Source organism: Rhinoderma darwinii, chromosome 5 (assembly GCF_050947455.1).
Source record: "Rhinoderma darwinii isolate aRhiDar2 chromosome 5, aRhiDar2.hap1, whole genome shotgun sequence".
Classification (NCBI taxonomy): domain Eukaryota; kingdom Metazoa; phylum Chordata; class Amphibia; order Anura; family Rhinodermatidae; genus Rhinoderma; species Rhinoderma darwinii.
Window position 1 is genome coordinate 190336406 of NC_134691.1, and position 22471 is coordinate 190358876.

At 41.7% G+C, this 22471-nt stretch overlaps 1 protein-coding gene across 1 annotated transcript in view; it reads right to left on the reverse strand.

Annotated features, from left to right (window-relative positions):
• ANKS6 (ankyrin repeat and sterile alpha motif domain containing 6) overlaps positions 1-12362 on the reverse strand; it is a 76791-nt gene extending 64429 nt beyond the window's left edge. Inside the window, exon 1 of the mRNA XM_075826830.1 lies at positions 11829-12362. Coding sequence (XP_075682945.1) covers positions 11829-12154 — 326 coding nt within the window. The 5' untranslated portion in view covers positions 12155-12362. The remainder of the gene's footprint in view (positions 1-11828) is intronic.
• Between the last annotated feature and the right edge of the window lie 10109 nt (positions 12363-22471).

Genomic DNA, 22471 nt, shown 5'->3' on the forward strand with positions numbered 1-22471 from the left:
ATGGTGGCACAAACTGGGCACCACATATTGGCATATCTATTGAAAAATCCCATTTTTACACCGCAATATCGAGTGCACACTAATTTATGCAAAACACCTGCAGGGTTAACATGCTCACTACACCCCTAGGTGAATACCTTGATGGGTGTAGTTTCCAAAACGGGGGTCACCTTTGGGGGGTTTCCACTGTTTTGGCCCCACAGGGGTTTTGCAAATGCTACATAGCGACCAGAAACCAATCCAGCAAAAACTGTAGTCCGAAAGCCAAATGGCACTCCTTCCCTTCTGAGCCCTGCCGTGTGCCCAAAAATTAGTTTATAACCACATATGGGGAGAAATTGCTTAACAAATGTTGGGGTTCTTTTTCTGCTTTATTTTTTGAGAAAATGAAAAATTTTGCGCTAAAACTACGTCTTATTGGAAGAAAAATTACATTTTTATTTTCACTGAACAATTCAAATAAAATCTATGAAACACCTGTGGGGTCAAAATGCTCACTACACCCCTAGATTAATTCCTCAAGGGGTGTAGTATCACAAATGGAGTCCCTTTTGGGTAGTTTCCACTGTACTGGTACCTTAGGGGCTTTGCAAAAGCGACATGTTATCAAGAAACCAATCCAGCAAAATCTGTGCTCCAAAAGCCAAATGCCGCTCCTTCTCTTCTGAGCCCTGCCGTGTGCCTAAACAGCAGTTTATGACCACATATGGGGTATTGCCGTACTCGGGAGAAGTTGCTTTACAAATATTGGGGTTCTTTTTTTCCTTTATTTGTTGAGAAAATTAAAAATTTTTAGGTAAATCTACATCTTATTGAAGAAAAAGGATTGTTTTTATTTTCACTGCCCAATTCTAATAAATTCTATGAAACACCTGTGGGGTCAAAATGATCACTACACCCGTAGATGAATTCTTCAAGGGGTGCAGTTTCCAAAATGGGGCCACTTGTGGGGGGTTTCCACTGTTTTGTCCCCTCAGGTGATTTGCAAATGCGACATGGCCTCCGAAAACCGTTCCTGCTAAATTTGAGCTCCAAAAGCCAAATGGCGCTCTTTCCCTTCTAAGCCCTGCCGTGTGTCCAAACAGCCGTTCATGACCACATGTGGGGTATTGTTTTACTCGGGAGAAATTGCTCTACAAATGTTTTTCTCCTTTAGTCCTATTGGAAGTTAAAAAAAATTAGCTAAACCTACATTTTATTTGAAAGAATGTAGATTTTCATTTTCATGGCCTACTTCCAAAAATTTCTGCAAAAAAACTGTCTGGTCAAAATGCTTACTATAACCCTAAATAAATTCCTCGAGCGGTGTAGTTTCCCAAATGGGGTCACTTTTGGGGGGTTTCCACTGTTTTGGTACCACAAGAGCTCTTTAAAGCGGACATGGTGCCTAAAATATATTCTAATAGAAAGGAGTGTCCAAAATCCACTAGGTGCTCCTTTACTTGTGAGGCCTGTGTTTCAGTCCATAAGCACACTAGGGCCACATGTGGGATATTTGCAGAACCTGGGCAATAAATATTGAGTTGCATTTCTCTGGTAAAACTTTGTGTTACAAAAAAAATGGATTAAAAATGAATTTCTTCAAAAACAAAAAATGACATTTGTAAATTTCACCTCTAGTTTGGTTTAATTCCTGTGAAATGTCTAAAGGGTTAAGAAACTTTCTAAATGCTGTTTTGAATACTTTGAGGGGTGGAGTTTTTAAAATGGGGTGACTTTTTGGAGGTTTCTAATATATAAGGCACAAAAAGCCACTTCACAACTGAACTGGCCCCTGTAAAAATAGCCTTTTGAAATTTTCTTGAAAATGTGAGAAATTGCTGCTAAAGTTCTAAGCCGTATAACGTGATAGAAAAATAAAAGGATGTTCAGAAACGATGCCAATCTAAAGTAGATATATGGGGGATGTTAATTAGCGACTATTATGTGTGGTATAACGGCCTATCTTACAAGCAGAAACATTTAAATGTAGAAAAATGCAAATTTTTTGCTAAATTTTGGTGTTTTTCACATTTAAATACTGAATGTATGGAGCAAATTTTGCCAGTAACATAAAGTCCAATGTGTCACGAGAAAACAGTCTCAGAATTGCTTGGATAAGTGAAAGCATTCCGAAGTTATTATCACATAAAGTGTCAGATTTGAAAAATGAGGCTCTGTCAGGAAGGTCAAAAGTGGCTAAAGAGGGAAGGGGTTAAGAGGTGTGTCCCAATACTTTTTTCCATAAAGTGTATTTTCCCCACAGAAACATTATATTAAACAGCACCCAATTGAATGAATGGGCGACCATGTAGAACATGGTTGCATCAAGTCAAACTAGCAAGCTCCTAACCGTGGCTCTGTGCTATGATCCCCTCTATGATGTCTATGTGTCTAAATAAAAGGGATTGTTCTGAGGGGTCAAACCTTTTCAGCTTTCTGTATTTAAGGCTGGAGCCTCACAGACTTGTCAAAGCTTCAAAAGCAATTGTTGAACTTTTTATGTGTAACCTTTTCCCCTTCTGTATCTCCTATTGAAATATTTACAAATGTCATGGAAGTTGCATGTACGTGTGATTATGTATTCATATGGTATGTAAGGGTCACTCTATAATAAGTGTCAGAAGAGCAGGCATACGTTTTCAATGTGGAGAGGGAGATAAGCTGCTGCCAGAACCGTCTGGCAGCAGCTTATCTCCTACGGTAACAAAGGCCTCTTCTTTCCTGTCCTTTGGCAGGGTCAGGACATCCCATAAACATTAGATAGTTGGCCGGTCCTGATGGGTTGAGCCAACTTTAATCCAATATGTATGGGCAGAGTATTAGGGTATGTTCACACGCAGTGGTTTCAGACGTAATTCGGGCGTTTTACGCCTCGAATTACGCCTGAAAAAACGGCTCCATTACTCCTACAAACATCTGCCCATTGCTTTCAATGGGAATTACGATGTTCTGTTCCCACGAGCCTTTATTTTATGCGTCGCTGTCAAAATACGGCGCGTAAAATGACGACTCGTCAAAAGAAGTGCAGGACACTTCTTGGGCCGTTTTTGGAGCCGTTTTTCATAGACGGCTGTGAAAAACGCTGCGAAAAACGCGAGTTGCTCAAAAAACGTCTGAAAATCAGGAGCGGTTTTCCCTTGAAAACAGCTCCGTAATTTCAGACGTTTTTGAGTTTGTGTGTGAACATACTCTTAGACTAACTCCTCATTCTAAGATCACAGTATTAAAAGTATATGGCCACAATAATACAAAGGGTATGTGCACACGATGAGAGGCTTTTACGTCTGAAATGACACTGTTTTCAGGAGAAAACAGCTGCCTCGTTTCGGACGTAAATGCTCCTCCTCGCATTTTGCGAGGCTTCTCTGACAGCCGTAAATTTTGAGCAGTGCTTCATTGAGTTCAATGAAGAACGGCTCAAATTACGTCTGAAAGAAGTGTCCTGCATATAATGTATATAAGTGTCCCGCATATAATGTATATAAGTGTCCTGCACTTCTTTTGACGAGGCTGTATTTTTACGCGTCGTCGTTTGACAGCTGTCAAACGACGACGCGTAAATGACAGGTTGTCTGCACAGTACGTCGGCAAACCCATTCAAATGAATGGGCAGATGTTTGCCGACGTATTGTAGCCCTATTTTCAGACGTAGAACGAGGCATAATACGCCTCGTTTACGTCTGAAAATAGGTCGTGTGAACTCAGCCAAAGAGGTAACTGTGCAGCAGAAACCCAGACCAGGTTTTAAGACAAAAGAATACCCATGCAGCAATTGCACCGCAAACACATGGTAAGGACCTGGGCCTAGTCATAGAATAGAAAGCGAGTCCTTCCTAGCACCTTGCAGCTGTCCTCCTCCAGGAAGTGTAGCTGTGGGACTCCTCAGCAGGACAATGTACACGTGTGCAGTTTACTTTCACACTAAAGAGTACAGCTGACCTGGACCAGTGGTGTAACCCATGGCAACCAGTCACAAGAAAAGTAAACATGGTCACTAACAGCCAAAATGTGTGTCCTTATCCTCAAACAGTTTCCATCTTGGACGAACAGCTCCATGCATGAATGACCAATGGATTATTGGGACTTTCATATGAATTGGCGTGGAAGTCTTATCGTAGTGTAGTTATTTGAGGACATCATCTAACCGCACGAACAGATGCTTTTAGGCCAAATCCACAATGACTTATGGGGAAAAACCTAGAGAGAAAACCGAACATACATACAGTAATACATACGGTACCGCAGATTCCAATAAAAGTAATTTTAAGGAGATTTATTTTAAACAAAACTGCAGCATACCCCTTCTATAGATCAACCTGTCTGTCTGTATGTACAACCTCATGCTGGTGGTGATATACATATGGCATTAGGACCGGATGTGATATACATATGGCATTTCACATTACACACATTTACTGGCCTCTCAGGCAGGACTATATAGAATTGTGAGAAAACACAGAGCTCAATGATACAGGAAACACTACGGGGGCTTTTCCCATGGCTACATAATACGTCTTATTGTCTCAGCATTTACAACATCAATGTCCGTGTAAACAGCATGGGAATACCATGAAGATCTGCGCCACCTGCCTTGCTGTCATCTGTTCCAAGGAATGGCACTGCGGTGCCCACCAGGACTCAGTGAGATAGCACTAGTGTTTACTAACATTACTATTAGATATGCCCTCAAGAAGCTGAAATACGGGTAACCCTGGTAATCCACGTTATACAGGTCCTACTCAATGAATTAGAATATCATCAAAAAGTTAATTTACGTCAGTAATTCAATCCAAAAAGTGAAACTCATATTATACAGATTCATTACACACAGAGTGATCTATTTACAGCATTTTTTTATTTTAATGTTAATGGCTAACAGTTAATGAAAACCCTTCTGCATGAATTACTGCACCAATGCGGCGTGGCATGGAGGCGATCAGCCTGTGGCACTGCTGAGGTGATATGGAAGCCCAGGTTGCTTTGATAGCGGACTTCAGCTCGCCTGCATTGTTGGGTCTGGTGTCTCATCTTCCTCTTGATAATACCCCATAGATTCTCTATGGGGTTTAGGTCAGACGAGTTTGCTGGCCAATCAAGCACAGTGATACTGTGGTTATTAAACCAGGTATTGGTACTTTTGGCAGTGTGGGCAGGTGCCAAGTCCTGCTGGAAAATGAAATCAGCATCTCCATAAAGCTTGTCAGCAGAGGGAAGTATGAAGTGCTCGAAAATTTCCTGGTAGATGGCTGTGTTGACTCTGGACTTGATATAACACAGTGGACAAACACCAGCAGATGACATGGCTCACCAAACCACCACTACCTGTGGAAACTTCACACTGGACCGCAAGCAACTTGGATTGAGCCTCTCCACTCTTCCTCCAGACTCTGGGACCGAGATTTCCAAATGAAATGCAAAATTTACTTTCATCTGAAAACAGGACTTTGGCCCACTGAGCAAGATATCAGTCTTTTTTCTCCTTAGCCCAGGTAAGACGCTTCTGACGTTGTCTCAAGGAATGCGACAGTTGTAGCTCATGTCCTGGATACGTCTCTGAGTCCAGCCACTGTCCACTCCTTGTGAATCTCCCCCAGATTCTTGAATGGCCTTTTCTTGACAATCCTTTCAAGGCTGCGGTTATCCCTGTTGCTTGTGCACCTTTTTCTACCACACTTTTTACTTCTGCTCAACTTTCCATTTATATGCTTGGATAAAGCACTCTGTGAACAGCCAGCTACTTTAGCAATTTCCTTTTGTGGCTTACCCTCCTTGTGGAGGGTGTCAATGACTATCTTCTGGACAACTGTCAAGTCAGCAATCTCCCCCATGATTGTGTAGCCTACTGAACCAGACTGTTGGACCATTTAAAGGCTTAGGAAACCTTTGCAGATGTGTTGTGTTTATTCACTGATTAGAGTGTGACCCCATGAGTTTATAATCTTCAACTTTTACCCAATATTCTAGTTTTCCGATAAACTAAATTTGGGGTTTTTCATTAACTATTAGCCATAATCTGCAACATTAAAAGAAAAAAATGCTGGAAATAGATAATTCTGTGTATAATGAATCTATATAATATATGAGCTTCACTTTTTCAATTGAATTACTGAAATTAACTTTTTGATGATATTCTAATTCATTGAGAAGGACCTGTCATTACTAAAATGTTGTGAATGGACCCACATGAAGAAACAGCAGGGGGCACAATTCTGAGCTTGTAGGTTCAACAACTCAGGATACATACATATATTTTTTAATATTTCCAATGGGGAAAAGTATTAGCTTCAAATAAGGAGTACTTTTAAGTGCACTTTCGTTTCTGGCACAACCCGTTTAACCTCTTCACGCACAACGTACTATTGCAATGTGGTGTGGGGGGGTGATGTTTGGAGTGGGCTCACCCGCTGAGCCCGCTCCGTACACAGCGGGTGTCAGCTGTTTCACAGCTGACACCCGGGACTAATGGTTTAACGAATGGTTTAACGAAGCATGATCGCAGCACCTAAGACATTAGGAGGGGGCGCCAATGGTTGTCATGGCAGCCCAGGGGCCTAATGAAGGCCCCCAGGGCTGACTTTCTTCATCTCCTGTTAAGCCGTGCCTCTGGCAGGGCTTAACAGGAGCCTGTAAAAATGACAATATACTGCAATATCTAGTATTGCAGTGTAATATATCAGCTCGCAGTAAAAAATAAATAAAAGGCATGCTCTTTCTTGCCGCAGTTACGCCTCTGACCTCCCATTGAAATCAACCGGAGGCACAGATAGCGCTTTTCGCTGCGTTTTTTGCCTGCGCCGCTCAACGGCCGCGGGTGATTAACGCAGCAAAAAAACCAGCAAGAAATAGCAGGCACGTCAAAATCTGCCTCAAAATTCCTGAAGGAATTTTGAGGCAGATTTTTTTCTGCTTGCAAAAAAAAACAAAACAGTTTGAACAGGGCCTTAGCCATCTTATTGGATAACTGAATAACCCCCAGTTTCTCTAAGTACTGCAACGACCCATTTCCTTCATTTAACCCTTTCATGACCAAGGGTCGTTGATGCCCGTGTCCAGGTCAAATTTTCCATTTTTGAGATGCACTTCTTTAAATTATAATATTTTTGCAACCGCTTTGAATATCACAACTATTTTTACTTTGTTTTTTTTTTTTTACAAGACTTATGAGAATTTATTTTCTAGATTAGTTTAATTAATTCCACGTTTTCATTTTTATTCTGAGCGGACAAATCACAAAAAATGGGAAGAAAACACTTTTTTGTGATTTTTTTAACCCCTTCAGGACGCAGCCCTTTTTCAAATTTTCACTTGTTTCTTTCTCCCCACCTGTCAAAAGCTATAATTTTTTTAATTTTTCCGTCTATATAGCCATATGAGGGCTTGTTTTTTTGCGGTACAAGTTGTAGTTTTTCATGGCACCATTTATTGTACTGCATAATGTACTGGGAAGCTGAAAAAAATATATTTGAGGGGTGACATGGCGAAAAAACAGCAATTACGTCATATTTTGGGGGGGGGTTTGTTTTTACAGCGTCCATCAGGCGGTAAAAACGACGTATTCACCATATTCTACAGGTTGATACGATTACGGGGATACCAAATTTATGTTTTGTTTTATGTTTTACCACTTTTAAACTTAAACTTTTGTGTCGCCGTATTCTGAGAGCCATAACTTTTTTATTTTTCCATCAATTTAGCGATGTGAGGGCTTAAGTTTTGCGGGGCGAGCTGTAGTTTTCACTGATACCATTTTGGGGTATATGCGACTTTTTGATCATTTTCTATTTCATTTTTTTTGAGCGCTAAGGTGACCAAAAAACAGCAATTTGCGTGTTTTATATATATATTTTTTTTACAGCATTCACCGAGCAGGTTAAACAACGCTATATTGTGATAGTTCAGACTTTTACGGACACGGCAATACCAGTTATGTTAACTTTTATTTATTTTTTTAACATTGATTTAGGGGAAAAATGTGAAAAAGTTTTTTTTTTAAACTTTTTAATACTTTATTGTTTTTGTAACATAACAAAAATCTTTATTGAACTGTTTTTTACTTTTTTTATTAGTCCCCCTAGGAGACTTGAAGCAGCGATCGTTGGATCGCTTGCATAGGATATACTGCAATACTAATGTATGTTGTAACCGGCTGATCGAGCCGCGGAGGGGGGGCGCGCGATTGCGAGGGCGCCGCCCTGATTCTAACACCTTAAATGCCGCGGTCGTGATGGATTGCGGCATTTAAGGTGTTAAACGGGCGGAATCAAAGTGAACTTTGATTCCGCTCATTGCAGGGAGGTGTCGGCTGCGTGTAACAGCCGTCACCCGCTGTGTATGGAGCGAGCTCAGCCAGTGAGTTCGCTCCATACTCATCACGTACAGTTATGTGATTTTGCATGAAGGGGTTAAATATACATTTCCCTATATTATATCCCTGTATATATATATATATATATATATATATATATATATATATATACACACACACACACACACACACACACACACACTGTCACCCTGGATCGCCGTGAGCGGATAAGAGGGCTATAAGGTTATATTCACACGATATGAAAAAAAGGGCAGTTAACAACCACTGCCAGTTTTCATGGCTGATTTGTATCAATCTGTCTCAAAATTTGAATCCATTTCCCAACCGTCTGACCCTTTTTCACCAACTTTTTCCATCCATTTTTTATGGATGTTTAAAAAAAAAAAAAAAAGGATGAATTTTATTTGTTGTTTTTTTTGTCACAGCCACCTGAAAACACCACAGTGCCCATGTAGATAGTGATGCAATACCACTGTAGATAGTGCCACACTGCCAACTGTAGATAGTCCCAGTGTCCACATAGATAGTGCCCACTGTAAATGGTGCCACAGTGCCCACTGTAGATAGTGCCCAGAGAGTGCTACACACAGTGCCCATGTAGATCCAAATGGACAGTGACGTCAGGGGCTCTCACTAGAAGCGGAATCCCAGGCACAGAGTGATCCGACACCGGGGATTCCGCTCCTAGTGGGAGTTTAGGTGGCGCTATCTACAGGGGGTTGCTATCTATGGGGGGGCACTATTTACAGTGGGGAAGGAGGAACGTGGTGGGCTCCCTCTATGGGGGGAATCTCCAGCAAGAGAGCTGGCCGGGGATTCCGCTCCTAGAGGGAGCTTAGGTAGCGCTATCTACAGGGGGTTTTGCGCTATCTACAGTGGGTTTTGCGCTATCTACAGTGGGAGGAGTGTAGTCCGGGGTTATTAAAGCACTGCACTCATTAAGCCCCGTTCAAGGCTGTCAACGTTTATACAAGTAGCAACTGCACGGGGGATCGGCACTTTGAAGGTATATAGCCGCATGGCAGTCGTGAAAGCCTTAATCACTAAACTGGCAACCGCTTCTCAGTCCAGGGCATAGAATATTTGTCAATCCTCCCAGTTTGCTATAGAGTCTTCTAAAAAAAGAAAAGAGTCGATAGCGCAGTCTCCACCAGGCAAGCAAGTCCCCCGCAAAGAAAGGAGACTATTTGCTATGCTAAATAAAGCACTTTCCCAGAGTTGATTTATGCTGAAAGAGAGAAGTGTCAGGAGAGGTGACAAATAACCAGTTGGCTCTGTTCACACGTTGAGCTATTTTGTCAGCAAAACGGGCGCAGTTGTTTTCCGTCATGCAACGGATCTGGCGCCTCCATTTTTTCATTGTTTTGCTCTGTCATAAAAGCAGAAAACCCAAATACACATGTGAACGAAGCTGCTGACATATTTTCTGGCAGCGCTGAAGTGAGGAGGATGTGAAAGGGCTTTTTGTTTGAGATATACGGTAATCATTTACTAACATTCTTTAGGCCCTGTTCACATCTTTCCGTTGTTCTGCTCTGTCATAGGAGTACAAGGGAAAAGCCGGAAGCAATGGCTCCCTTGCGCAACGGATAACGGCGGCAGGCGACGGAACCTATTGACTTTAATTTGTTCCGTCTGCTTTCCATCAGGGCGTCTGTCGTTTTACCGGAAACAAAAGCGAAGCATGAAACACTATTGTTTCCGAAAATGTCTGCGACGCAGGCCCCGATCGGAGCCTCCAACGCAGATGTGAACAGGCCCTAAGAAAAGTGGCAGAAGGCAGAAAGGTCTGACCTGGCACTATAATTTACCTACACCACAGGGAGAGCGCCATTAACCTCTTAACGCCGAAGGACGGATATATCCGTCCAAAGCAGCTGCTAGTTCGCGCAAGAGGACGGATATATCCGTCCTGTGATGGCGCGGGTACTGAGACTGTACACACGCGATCAGCGGCAGGAGCACGGCTGTTATACACAGCCTGGCTCCTGCTGCAACTGCCGGAATCGAAGCGCATTCCGATTCCGGCAGTTTAACCCATTAAATTCCGCTGTCAATAGTGACAGCGGCATCTAATGTGTTTGACAGAGGGAGGGAGCTCCCTCTGTCACCGGATCGGCGCCCCCGCAAACAAATCGCGGGTCGCCGTCGGGTTTCCATGACAGCCGGGGGTCTAACAAAGACCCCCAGGGCTGTCTTCAGCATCTGCCTTTTAGGCGATGCCGTAGGCATGACCTAACAGATTGCCTGTCAGTTTTACACTGACAGGCAATAATGCTTTGGTATACTAAGTATACCAAAGCATTATATAAGCGATCGGCACATCGCATAGTGAAGTCCCCTGGTGGGACAAAAAAAAATATGTCAATCAGTTAAATAAAGTTTGTTAAAAAAAAAAAAAAAAAAAAAATTTGTGAAAATCAAATAAAACAAATCACACATACACATATATGGTATCCCCGCGATCGTAACAACTTGACCAATAAAATGAACACATTAATTAAACCGCCGGATGAACGGCGTCCAAAAAAAACGCAAAAAACAACGGCAAAATTCGCTCTTTTCTCCCATTCCCCCCATAAAATATTAAATAAAAGTTAATCTATAAGTCCTATGTACCCCAAAATAGTACTAATGAAAACTACACATTGGCCCGCAAAAATCAAGCCCACATACGGCCACATCAACGGAAAAATAAAAACGTTACGGCTCTTGGAACGCGGCGATACAAAAACAAGTAATTTTTTTGTAAAAGGCTTTTTATTGTGCAAACGTAGGAAAACATATAAAACCTTTACACATTTGGTATCCCCGTAATCGTGCCGACCCATAGAATAAAGTGAACATGTTATTTACGCTGCGTAGTAAACGGCGTAAATTTATAACGTGAAAATCAATGCTGGAATAGCTGCTTATTTTCAATTCTCTCCTAAAATAAAGTTAATAAAAGTTAATCAATATATTATAAGCATCTAAAAATGGTGGAATTACAAAATAAAACTCGTCCCGCAAAAAACAAGCCCTTATACGGCTATGTCGACGGGATACAAAAAAAAATTATTACTCTTGGAATGCGACCGTGAAAAAACAAAAAATAATCCTTGGTCATTAACGTGCAAAATGGCCCGGTCATTAAGGGGTTAATGAATCCATTGTATGGGGGAGAGATACTGGGGCACCGCTAGCATGGTGCGCTATTATTAATAATAAATCTGCCCTACGGGCTGCCACTGTTGATTGGGGCGCTCTCTGGCTGGCACTGTGAATGGGGGTGAGATTGGTATTTGCGGTGGGGCTTATGTAGAAGAAAAATGTAATTCTCCCTAGAAAGCAATTCTTGAGAGGGCTGCTATGGTCCAGGGTAAAACCGCTCTGTGTAAATGGCCACTAGGCAGCTCCTTCTACATAAATGACCTGCACACCTATAGAGTAGACGGATTTATACATAGGGTCGCTGGACCGCAGCCTGGCATTAGTGACTCCCCGGAATGAGTAGGAGTGCCCGTGCATTGCTCTGTACCTGGCAGCCTGCATGAGTGGCGTCCAGCCATAGTGGTTCCTGCTGTCCACAGAGGCCCCTTTCCTCAGCAGAAACCTGACTAGCGGTTCATGTCCGCCCCCGGCCGCCAGCTGCAGCGCGGTATTACCGTCCTCGTCTGTAGAGTCTACTGGCACAAGAGCCGAGCTGTCGCCGGGAGTGTCCGCTGCTCCATCCCCGACCCGGCTCCCGATGCTGGACGACCCGCTGGATGTGTCCGGTTCCAGAAGCCTGCGGGAACTTTCCAGATCTCCATCCTCACAGGCACGGAAGAGCAGCTGGCACTGAGCGGGGATAGTGCACTCCATGGAGAAAGGGGTCACTCGGTGTCCAGAGCCGGCCCGCCGCCTGCCACGCACAGCACCCCCAGTAATGGAGGAAGTAACGGATCAGCAGGCACAGGGTGGTACAGGCGTCAGAGCATGTATTTCCCGGGGTGCTAGCCTGCTTACATGCCCGGATCCACACAGAGAACCCGGTGACAATCCTCTAAAGACCCCGTAGAACAGGACATTCCAAGTTTACTCGCCAACTGCGCATGCGCCGCTGTGTGCCTCAGCGCTGTCCCGTCTTGGGGATTACAGCGGCTCCTCTAGGTAGTCACGGTCTGTGGGATGGTGGTGAACGCTCCATGGCTGAGGGTCCATGGTTGATAGAGCATTCTCACACCCTAGGAAATACACCCGGAATGAGGAGTCTGCAGTATAGAATTATTAGTCAACAGGACAACAATATAACAAGAAAGTATCCATGATAACATAAAAACAATCCTTATGGCAAAATACAAGCAATGTTAATAAAGTGTAGCTAAACGTTTGACAAACTTCTGACGTGTCATAGTGACGTGTCAGAAGTTTGGATTGGTGGGGGTCTGAGCACTGAGACCCCCACCAATAGCTATAACAAAGCAGCTGAAGTGTTCGTGTGAGGGCTCTTCTGCTTCGTGTCGGTTTGGCTTTTTCCGGAAAGCCGATGTATCGGAGTACGGGCTCATAGACTTTCTATTGAGTCCGTACACCGATACATTTATTTCCGGAAAAAGCCGAACAGACACGAAGTGGCTCAGTCCTCACACGAGCGCTTCAGCTGCTTCGTTCTAGCGGTTGGTGGGGGTCTCGGGGCTCGGACCCCCACCAATCCAAACTTCCTGCTGCAGCCCTTTTCCTTTTTTTTTTCCTCCTTGCATTCCAAGTCATAACTTTTTTTATTTTTTCTGTCAACATAGCCGTATGAGAGCTTGTTTTTTGCAGGACTAACTGTAGTTTTTAATAATGCATATGACTTTTTTATCAAGTTGTTTTTTGAACGTTTAATCTTTTTTTATATATATGTAAAATCTTTACTTTAACTAGGTTTTGACTTTTTTTAGTCCCATTAGGGGAATTGTACAAGTGATCATTAGATGGCTGGTACAATACACTACAGTATATTGTACCCTTACCGCTCTCCTATTTAGCCCTGCCTCTGACTCTTTAGGCCTGCGGACTGCCATGACACCTGCGATCGGTGCTAAACAAAACAGTCTGCAAAACCACACTCCTAGCCGGGGCTAGCGTACCCCTGGTGCCCATACCATAACCCACATCTGGGCTCAGTCTGTCACACCATTTCAGCTTAAGCTTCCTACCCCTCTATTCATGCACACGGCCAACCGCCACTCATCTTTGACTAGCCTCTCTGGCTACCTGTGCCACTGAGTTTTTGGGAGCCTGCGGTACCGCTTGTGCTCCCCGCTAGTGAGAATATATTGGAAACACACACTGCCTTTCTGTATAGACAGTGCAGCAGGGAGTGTGCTTTATGGTAGATGAAATTAAAGGGAGTCAATTGTCAAAGAAATGTCATAGATTATTACGGTTTCCAGGAACTGATGATGTGCAGCCCCTCTCCCAAAGACCAGGTAGTGACAGAGGAGCTGCATACAGAGCCTTGTTTGTGTATAATGTTACTAACCAGCCTTATCTAGGCCCCCAGCAGTACAAAAAAACGGCCATTAAATCTCCCATCTTCTAATGATTGTTACTCGCCCGCAGGGCGCCATCAGGGATTTCTTTGCCCCCCTCCATTACCAAGGGTTGGGCAATGGAAAGTGGTACACTCACGTTTGTACGTTATGTGCTTTAACTGATTTTGGTACTGATGTCAAATTACAGTGATTATTTCCCTGGATTTTGTTCATTTCAGTCAAAACATATCCCACTGTATGGCATACAGTGGGATATGTCGCCCGGGGAAAACTCCTGAAGTCACTGTCCGTACATGGACAATGACCTTAGTAGCTTTCCCAGGACTGGAGTCCCCGGGCAGAGCTTCTACTAACGCTCTGCCCAGGGACTCCGGCACTGTTCCTGATGTCTATATTTGGACAGTGATGTCAGGAGCTTCCCAAGGGCCAATGTCCAAGGGCAGAGCGATTGCAATGCTCTGCCTGGGGACTCTAGCATTGGGAAGCTCCTGACATTACTATCCATATAGTGTTCTCGAGAGCAGTATATGGTTTTTTTTTTTGGGATCTCTCAGGATGGAATAGCAGAGTCTACTATGTTATTCCATCCTTCAAAAAAAGGTAAACCCCCTCAAATCCCTCTGGAAGGCCGACTATCCTGACCTTTTTACGCTTACACGATTCTCTAACTCAATTACCTTCTCCACCAAATTGTTTTTTATTTTTGCAAATCCTTAAAGGGTTATTCCCAAGTTCACCAAAAATTTTTTTTTTAGACATTCTAAGCAGGAAATTAATTTTAAAACATTTGCTGTTAAAAATTGTAAAAAATTCATTCCCTAAGTACCTTTTTTTTACACTTGATAACTCAGCAACTGCTGGTTATCTTTTCAAAAAAGGGGCGTGAGCGGCTCGATGTCAATCAAGCCGCTCCGCTCTGCAGTGTGCGCGCTCCCGACGTTGCTAGATACTGTAGTTCTAGCAACATCGGGAGAATGTTTGTCTCAAGCGGGCATGGTAAGCCCGCTTCAGACGAACTTAACGTGAATGTCAACTACACTACACTACATTCACCTCGTTTCGGCAACCAACTTTTCCCTCCCCCACCCTCTCACTACATGTAATTTTCGTAGCCACCGCACCGGTGCTGCATCAGCACACGGCGAACATCAAAAAATATATAAAAAAAATAAACTCACCTAAGACGTTCCTTCGGAGCTCTGAAAGGTCCCGTCACTTGCCATCTCCCTTCTACTTGGCGCCGCTCGCATTCATAGTAACAATGCGGTGTGGCGCAGATGACGTAATCATATCAGGCCCACGTGATTACGTCATCTGCGCCCACAGCTCTGTTATTGTGAATGGGAGCAGTAAGAAGAAAAATGACGGGACCGTTCAGATCTTCGTGGGAACGTCTTAGGTGAGTTTATTTATGTATGTTTGCATGTATGTATGTTGTCATGTATGTATGTATGTGTATATGTGCATGCATGTATGTATGTATGTGTATATGTGCATGTATGTATGTTTGCATGTATGTTTGCATGTAGGTATGTTGTCATGTAGGTATGTTGTCATGTATGTATGTGTATATGTGCATGTATGTATGTTTGTATGTATGTTGTCATGTATGTATGTTGTCATGTATGTGTATATGTGCATGTATGTATGTTGTCATGTATGTGTATATGTGCATGTATGTATGTTGTCATATATGTATGTTGTCATTTATGTATGTTGTCATGTATGTATGTGTATATGTGCATGCATGTTTGCATGTATGTTTGCATGTATATATGTGCATGTTTGTATATATGTATGTATGTTTGCATGTTTGTATGTATGTATGTTGTCATGTATGTATGTTGTCATGTATGTGTATATGTGCATGTATGTATGTTGTCATATATGTATGTTGTCATGTATGTATGTTGTCATGTATGTATGTGCATGTATGTTTGCATGTATGTATGTTTGCATGTATATATGTGCATGTTTGTATATATGTATGTTTGTATGTATGTATGTATGTATATGTGTGCATGTATGTTGGCATGTATGTATATGTGTGTGTGCATGTATGTTTGTATGTATGGTTGCATGTATGTATGTTTGCATGTATGGTTGCATGTATGTATGTTGTCATGTATGTATGTGTATATGTGCATGTATGTTTGCATGTATGTTTGTTTGTATGTATGTAGGCTTGCATGTATGTTGGCATGTATGTATATGTGTGCATGTATGTATATATGTATGTATGTTTGCATGTATGTTGGCATGTATGTATATATGTGCATGTTAGTATATATGTGCATGTTAGTATGTATGTTGTCATATATGTATATATGTGCATGTATGTTGGCATGTATGTATATATGTGCATGTTAGTATGTATGTTTTCATGTATGTATATATGTATGCATGTTTGCATGCATGCATATTTGTTATGCATGTAACTATGCATGCATGTATGTTTGCATGTATATATGTGCATGCTTGTATGTATGTATGTTTGTATGTATGTTTGTTTGTATATATGTCTGTATGGCCATGTATGATACTGTCTGCTGGCGCCCTGTATCTAAGTCAACTTCGCGGCAGGCTTCTATACATGGTATAACAGTCAGTATCACACATGAAACTGAAACTAAGCCTACGACATGTTTTATTTCTTTTTTTTTATATATATATATATATATATATATATTTTTTTTTTACAGGTTTGGTGTTTGGACTACGTCGGTTTCGAGGACTACTTAGATGAAGTTTTTTTTTTCTACAATAAAATGGTTAATGAGGGTTGTGTTGGGGGTGCTTTATTACAATAAAATATTTTATCTATATCTTTGTCTTTTCTTTTCAAGTTTTATTACTACAACTTTAGTAATGGCCGCGGTCTGAGTGACAACGTCCATTACTAAGGGGAGGCTTAGTGTTAGCCGGTGCAGAGGCTACCACTAACCACCGTTATTACCCCGGTACCCACCACCACCAGGGGTGCCGGAAAGAGCCAGGTACGATCCAGTACCCGACCATCTGTTGTGATGGTCGGGCTCTGGGGCGGCCGCAGGCTGGTATTATGAGGCTGGGAAGGGCCAAAAACAGTGGACCTTCCCACCCTTGTAATGCTAGGCTGCTGCCGCTGTGTTGTATCTGGCTGGTTATAAAAGTGGGGGGGACCCTACGTCATTTTTTTTAATTATTTATTATTATTATTTTTTTTAAAAGACATGGGGTTCTACCTAATTTATCATAACCAGCCACATACAACACAGTGTTATTAGCCTGGGAATGTACTAAACCAGTGGCCCTTCCCACCCGTGTAATGCCAGGCTGCTGCGGCCTTGTATATGACTGGTTATTAAAAATGTGGGGGACCCAACGTCTATTGTTAAATTAAAAAAAAAAAACACGTGGGGGTCCCCCCCATTTTTATAGCCAGCCGATACAACACAGCAGCAGCAGCCTAGCATTACAAGGGTGGGAAGGTCCACTGTTTTTGGCCCTTCCCAGCCTCGTAATACCAGCCTGCGGCCACCCCAGTGCCCGACCATCACAATAGATGGTCGGGTACTGGATCGTACCAAGCTCTTCCCGGCACCGCTGGTGGTGGTGGGTACCAGGGTAATAATGGGTGGTTAGTGCTAGCCTCTGCACCGGCTAACACAAATACACACATATACACAAACACATGTACACAAACACACCCATATATACACAAACACACACACACACACACACATATACACACAAACATACACAAACACACCCTTATATACACAAACACACATAAACACACAAACATATACACAAACACACATATACAAAAACACACACAAACATATACACACAAACACATATGCACAAACACACCTATATATACACAAACCCACACACATAAACACACACACATACACAAACACACACAAAAATATACACACAAACATATACACAAATACACCCATATATACACACACACACACACACATATACACAAACACACACAAACATATATACACAAACACACCCATATATACACAAACATACACACATAAACACACACACACATAAACACACACACACATATACACAAACACACATAAAAACACACAAAGACACATACCCAAACACACATATATACACAAACACACACATACACAAACACACACACATATATATCTATACATACCTTTAGCGGAGCGCAGACTTCTCCTCGCGACGGGTGCCTTCCACTGCATCTACTGCGCATGCGCCGAGATGCGCGTTCACGAGTAAATTACATCCTCTGCTCAGGGTGCAGAGGATGTCATTACACATGCGCGGCCACCGCTAAAGGTAAATGGCGGTGGCCGGGAACCTAGACAACGTGCAAGAAACAAAGAGGGACTGACGTGGACTTCAATCAAGAATGGTGAGAAATCGACATCGCTGGGCGACGGACAGGTAATTAGAAAACTTCTTAACTCTACATGGGGGAGCTTCCTAGCTACATTTAAGAAGATGGGAATAACCCTTTAACCTCTTTTGCAAGCCCGGTGTTACCATTTTCCACCAGGCTTATTCTGCCCTCAACTTCTTCCACCCGGTTCCGAATTTCCCCCAGATCACTTCACAGTAGACATATTTCTGTTTTTACCATTTTCATTTGATTAGACAATTCCTTTATAGCCATACAACACTGTCTTCAGTGGCACAAACTGGGCACAACATATTGTGGAAAATTTTAATTTTTACTTTGCACCATCTGCTGTGCATTAACCTCTTCACGCACCACAACTTAATAGCATGTTGTGGTGCGGGGGGTGATGTATGGAGCGGGTTCACGCGCTGAGCCCGCGCCATACGCAGCAGGTGTCAGCTGTGTATTACAGCTGACACCCTGGACTAATGGACAGGAACGGCGATCGCACTGTTACAGGAGCCTGTAAAAATTACAATATACTGCAATACATTAGTATTGCAGTGTATTGTACCAGCGATCCAACGATCGCTGGTTCAAGTCCCCCAGGGGGACTTATAAAATGTGTAAAAAAATAAAATTATTAGTGAAAAAAAATTAAATTCATATTTAACCCCTTCCCTCCTCAGCCATTTTTTGTATTTTCACTTTTGTTTTTTCCTCCCCACATTCCAAAAGCTATAATTTTTTTATTTTTCCGTCTATATAGCCATATGAGGGCTAATTTTTTGCTTGACAAGTTGTAGTTTTTCATGGCACCATTTATTGTACTGCATAATGTACTGGGAATTGTTTGTGGGGTGTAAAAACAGTGCGAACGCCCTTTTTTGGGGGGTTTTGTTTTGACAGCGTCCATCAGACGGTAAAAACTACATATTCACCTTATTCTACAGGTTGATACGATTACGGCGATACCAAACTTATATGGTTTGTTTTATGTTTTACCACTTTTAAAAAAAATAAAACTATTTGCTAAATTAAAAAAATCTTTTGTGTCGCCATATTCTGAGAGCCATAAACTTAGCGATGTGACGGCTTAAATTTTGCGGGGCGAGCTGTCGTTTTCACAGATACCATTTTGGGGTATATGCGACTTTTAGATCACTTTTTATTTCATTTTTTTCGAGCGCTAAGGTGACCAAAAACAGCAATTTGCATGTTTTATATATTTTTTTTTTACGCCATTCATCAAGCGGGTTAAACAACACTATATTGTGACAGTTAGAACCTTTACGGATGCGGCGATACCAGTTATGTTAACTTTGATTTTTTTTTAACATTGATTCGGGGAAAAATTGTGAAAAGAGTTTTTTTTTTGAACTTTTAATACTTTTTTTTTTTGGGAACATAAAAAAAACCTTTATTTAACTGTTTTTAACTTTTTTTTATTAGTCCCCCTAGGAGACCTGAAGCATGATATACTGTAATACTAATCTATTGCTGTATATCGTGATCCTGAGGGTATGTGCACACGACAACGCCAAATATGTCTGAAATTACGGAGCAGTTTTCACGAGAAAACAGCTCCTGAATTTCAGACGTTTTTACAAGTGCCCGCGTTTTTCGTGGCATCTTTTACGGACCTAATTGGAGCTGGTTTTCATTGGAGTCAATGAAAAACGCCTCCAATTACGTCCCAAGAAGTGTCCTGCACTTCCTTGCCGCGGGCGTAATTTTATGCAGGCAATGGGCAGATGTTTGCCAACGTATTGGAGCCGTCTTTTCAGGCGTAATTCGAGGCGTAAAACGCCTCCATTACGTATGAAAAGAGGTCGTGTGCACATAACCTGACAGTCTCCATTGAAGCACTGCCAGAGTCAGAGCTTCAAAGGAGTACAAAGATGGCGAACCTGGGGGCCTTTGTTAGGCACCCAGGCTGCCGTAACAACCATTGTTACCGGCTGATCGTGCGCTGGGGGGTGGGCACGATGGCTTGTTTCTGATTCTCCTCCCTGATTCTAACACTTTAAATGCCGCGGTCGCGATTGACCGCGACATTTAAGGTGTTAAACGGGCGTTTAAAGGCCGTTGCTGTGAGGTGTCAGCTCTGGCCTTGAGCTCAATCCATACTTCCCCTTAACCCTTATCACGTCCAGTTACGTGATAATGCATTAAGGGGTTAAAGTTCAAAAAACCCTCTTCCATTTTTCCTCTAAAGCAATGTAAAAAATAAACAAAATTGGTATTGCTGCATCATAACTATTAGAATAAACCGCTAAAATCGCTGTTTTTTGGTCACCTTAGCTCTCAAAAATTTTTTTTCATAAAAAGTGGTCGACGAGTGCTATATACCAGAAAATGGTAGCAATAAAAACTATAGCTCGTCTGGCAAAAAATAAGCCCTCACATTTTTTAACAAATAGTTTTTACATTGTAAAAGTAGTAAAATATAGAAAAACTATAAAAATGTAAGTTATTCTTTTTACCGCACAATGAAAACTGTAAAAACTAAACAAAACAAAAATGGAAGAATCACAGTTTTTTCTAATTTCAGCCTGCAAAGAATTTTACTTTCAGTATGGTGTCAATCGAAACCATAACTCCTCCCTCAAAAAATAAGCCCCCACACCACTCTATTGACAGAAAAAGAAAAAACGTTATGGAACTTGGAAAGCGGGGAGGGAAAAACGAAAATGAAAAAGCAAAAAATGGATCAATCCAGAAAGGGTTAATTAATTTCTAATGAAAAAAACATTTATGACCACATGTGGGGTATTGCCGTACTCTGGTTAAATTGCTTTACAAATGTTGGGGTGCTTTGTACTCCTTTATCCTTTGCGAAAAGTAAAAGATTCAACATTTCAGTGGAAAAAATTTTGATATTCATTTTCACGGCTTAATTCTAATAAATTCTGCAAAAGACCTGTGGGGTCTATATGCTCACTATGCCCCAACTTTTGGGGTGTTTCCACTGTTTTGATCTCTCAGTGGCTTTGCAAATGCGACATGACACGCAAAAATTATTCCAGCTAAATTTGAGCTCCAAATAGCGCTCCTTCACTTCTAAGCCCCGCTGTGGGACCAAACAGCAGTTTTATTACCACATATGAAGAGGATGAAACCCCAGCACACACAAAGAGTACAAAAGGATAGATGCAAAATATTCGAGTTTTATTGCGACATAAATGGCAATAATATAGTAGTGAGTGACTTGATGGGACGTTTCGGCACACCTTCTCTTCTGAGCACTGCCGTGGGTCCAAACAGCAGTTTATTACCACATATGGGATATTGCTGTAATCGGGAGAAATTGCTATACAAATTTTGGGGTGCTTTTTATTGTTTATTCTCTGACAAAATTAAAAATGTCAACATTTTTTCAGAAAAAAAAGTAGATTTTCATTTTCACAGACTAACTCCAAAAAATATAGCAAAAGATTTGTGGGGTCTAGATGCTAATCGTACTCCTAGAGCGGGTCGTTTCCAAAACGGGGTCACTTTTGTGGGGTTTCCACTGTTTTGGCACCAAAAGACCTCTTCAAACCTGACATGGTGCCTAAAATATATTTTTAAAAACGGAGGCCCCAAATTCCACTAGCTGCCCCTTTGCTTCTGAGGCCTGTGTTTCAGTCCATTAGCACACTAGGGCCACATGTGGGGTATTTCTAAAAACTGCAGAATCTGGGCAATAAAGTTGTTGCGTTGTAGAGTTGCGTTTCTTTGGTAAAACTTTCTGTATTACAGAATTTTTTTTTATTATAAATGAATTTCGTCAAAATAAAAATTTACATTTGTAAATTTCCCCTCTACATTGCTTTAATTTCTGTGGACCGCCAAAACGGGCTAAGAAACTTTCTGAATGCTGTTTTGAATACTTTGAGGGGTGCAGTTTTTAAAATGGGGTCATTTAGCCGGTCTAAGAGATAAGGACCTCAAGGCCACTTCAGAACTGTACTGGTCCCTACAAAATTGCCTTTTGAAATTTTCTTTAAAAGCTCAGAAATTGCTGCTAAAGTTCTAAGCCTTGTAACATCCTAGAAAAATAGAAGAATGTTCAAAAAACGATGCAAACATAAAATAGACGTGGGAAATGTTAACTAGTCACTATTTTGTGTGGTATTCCTATCTGTTTTACAATCAGATACATTCAAATTTAGAAAATGCAAATTTTTGCAAATTTTCGCCAAATTTTGGTGTTTTTAACAAATAAAAACTGAATTTATCGACCAAATTTTTCCACTAACATAAAGTACAATATGTCAGGAGAAAACAGTATGA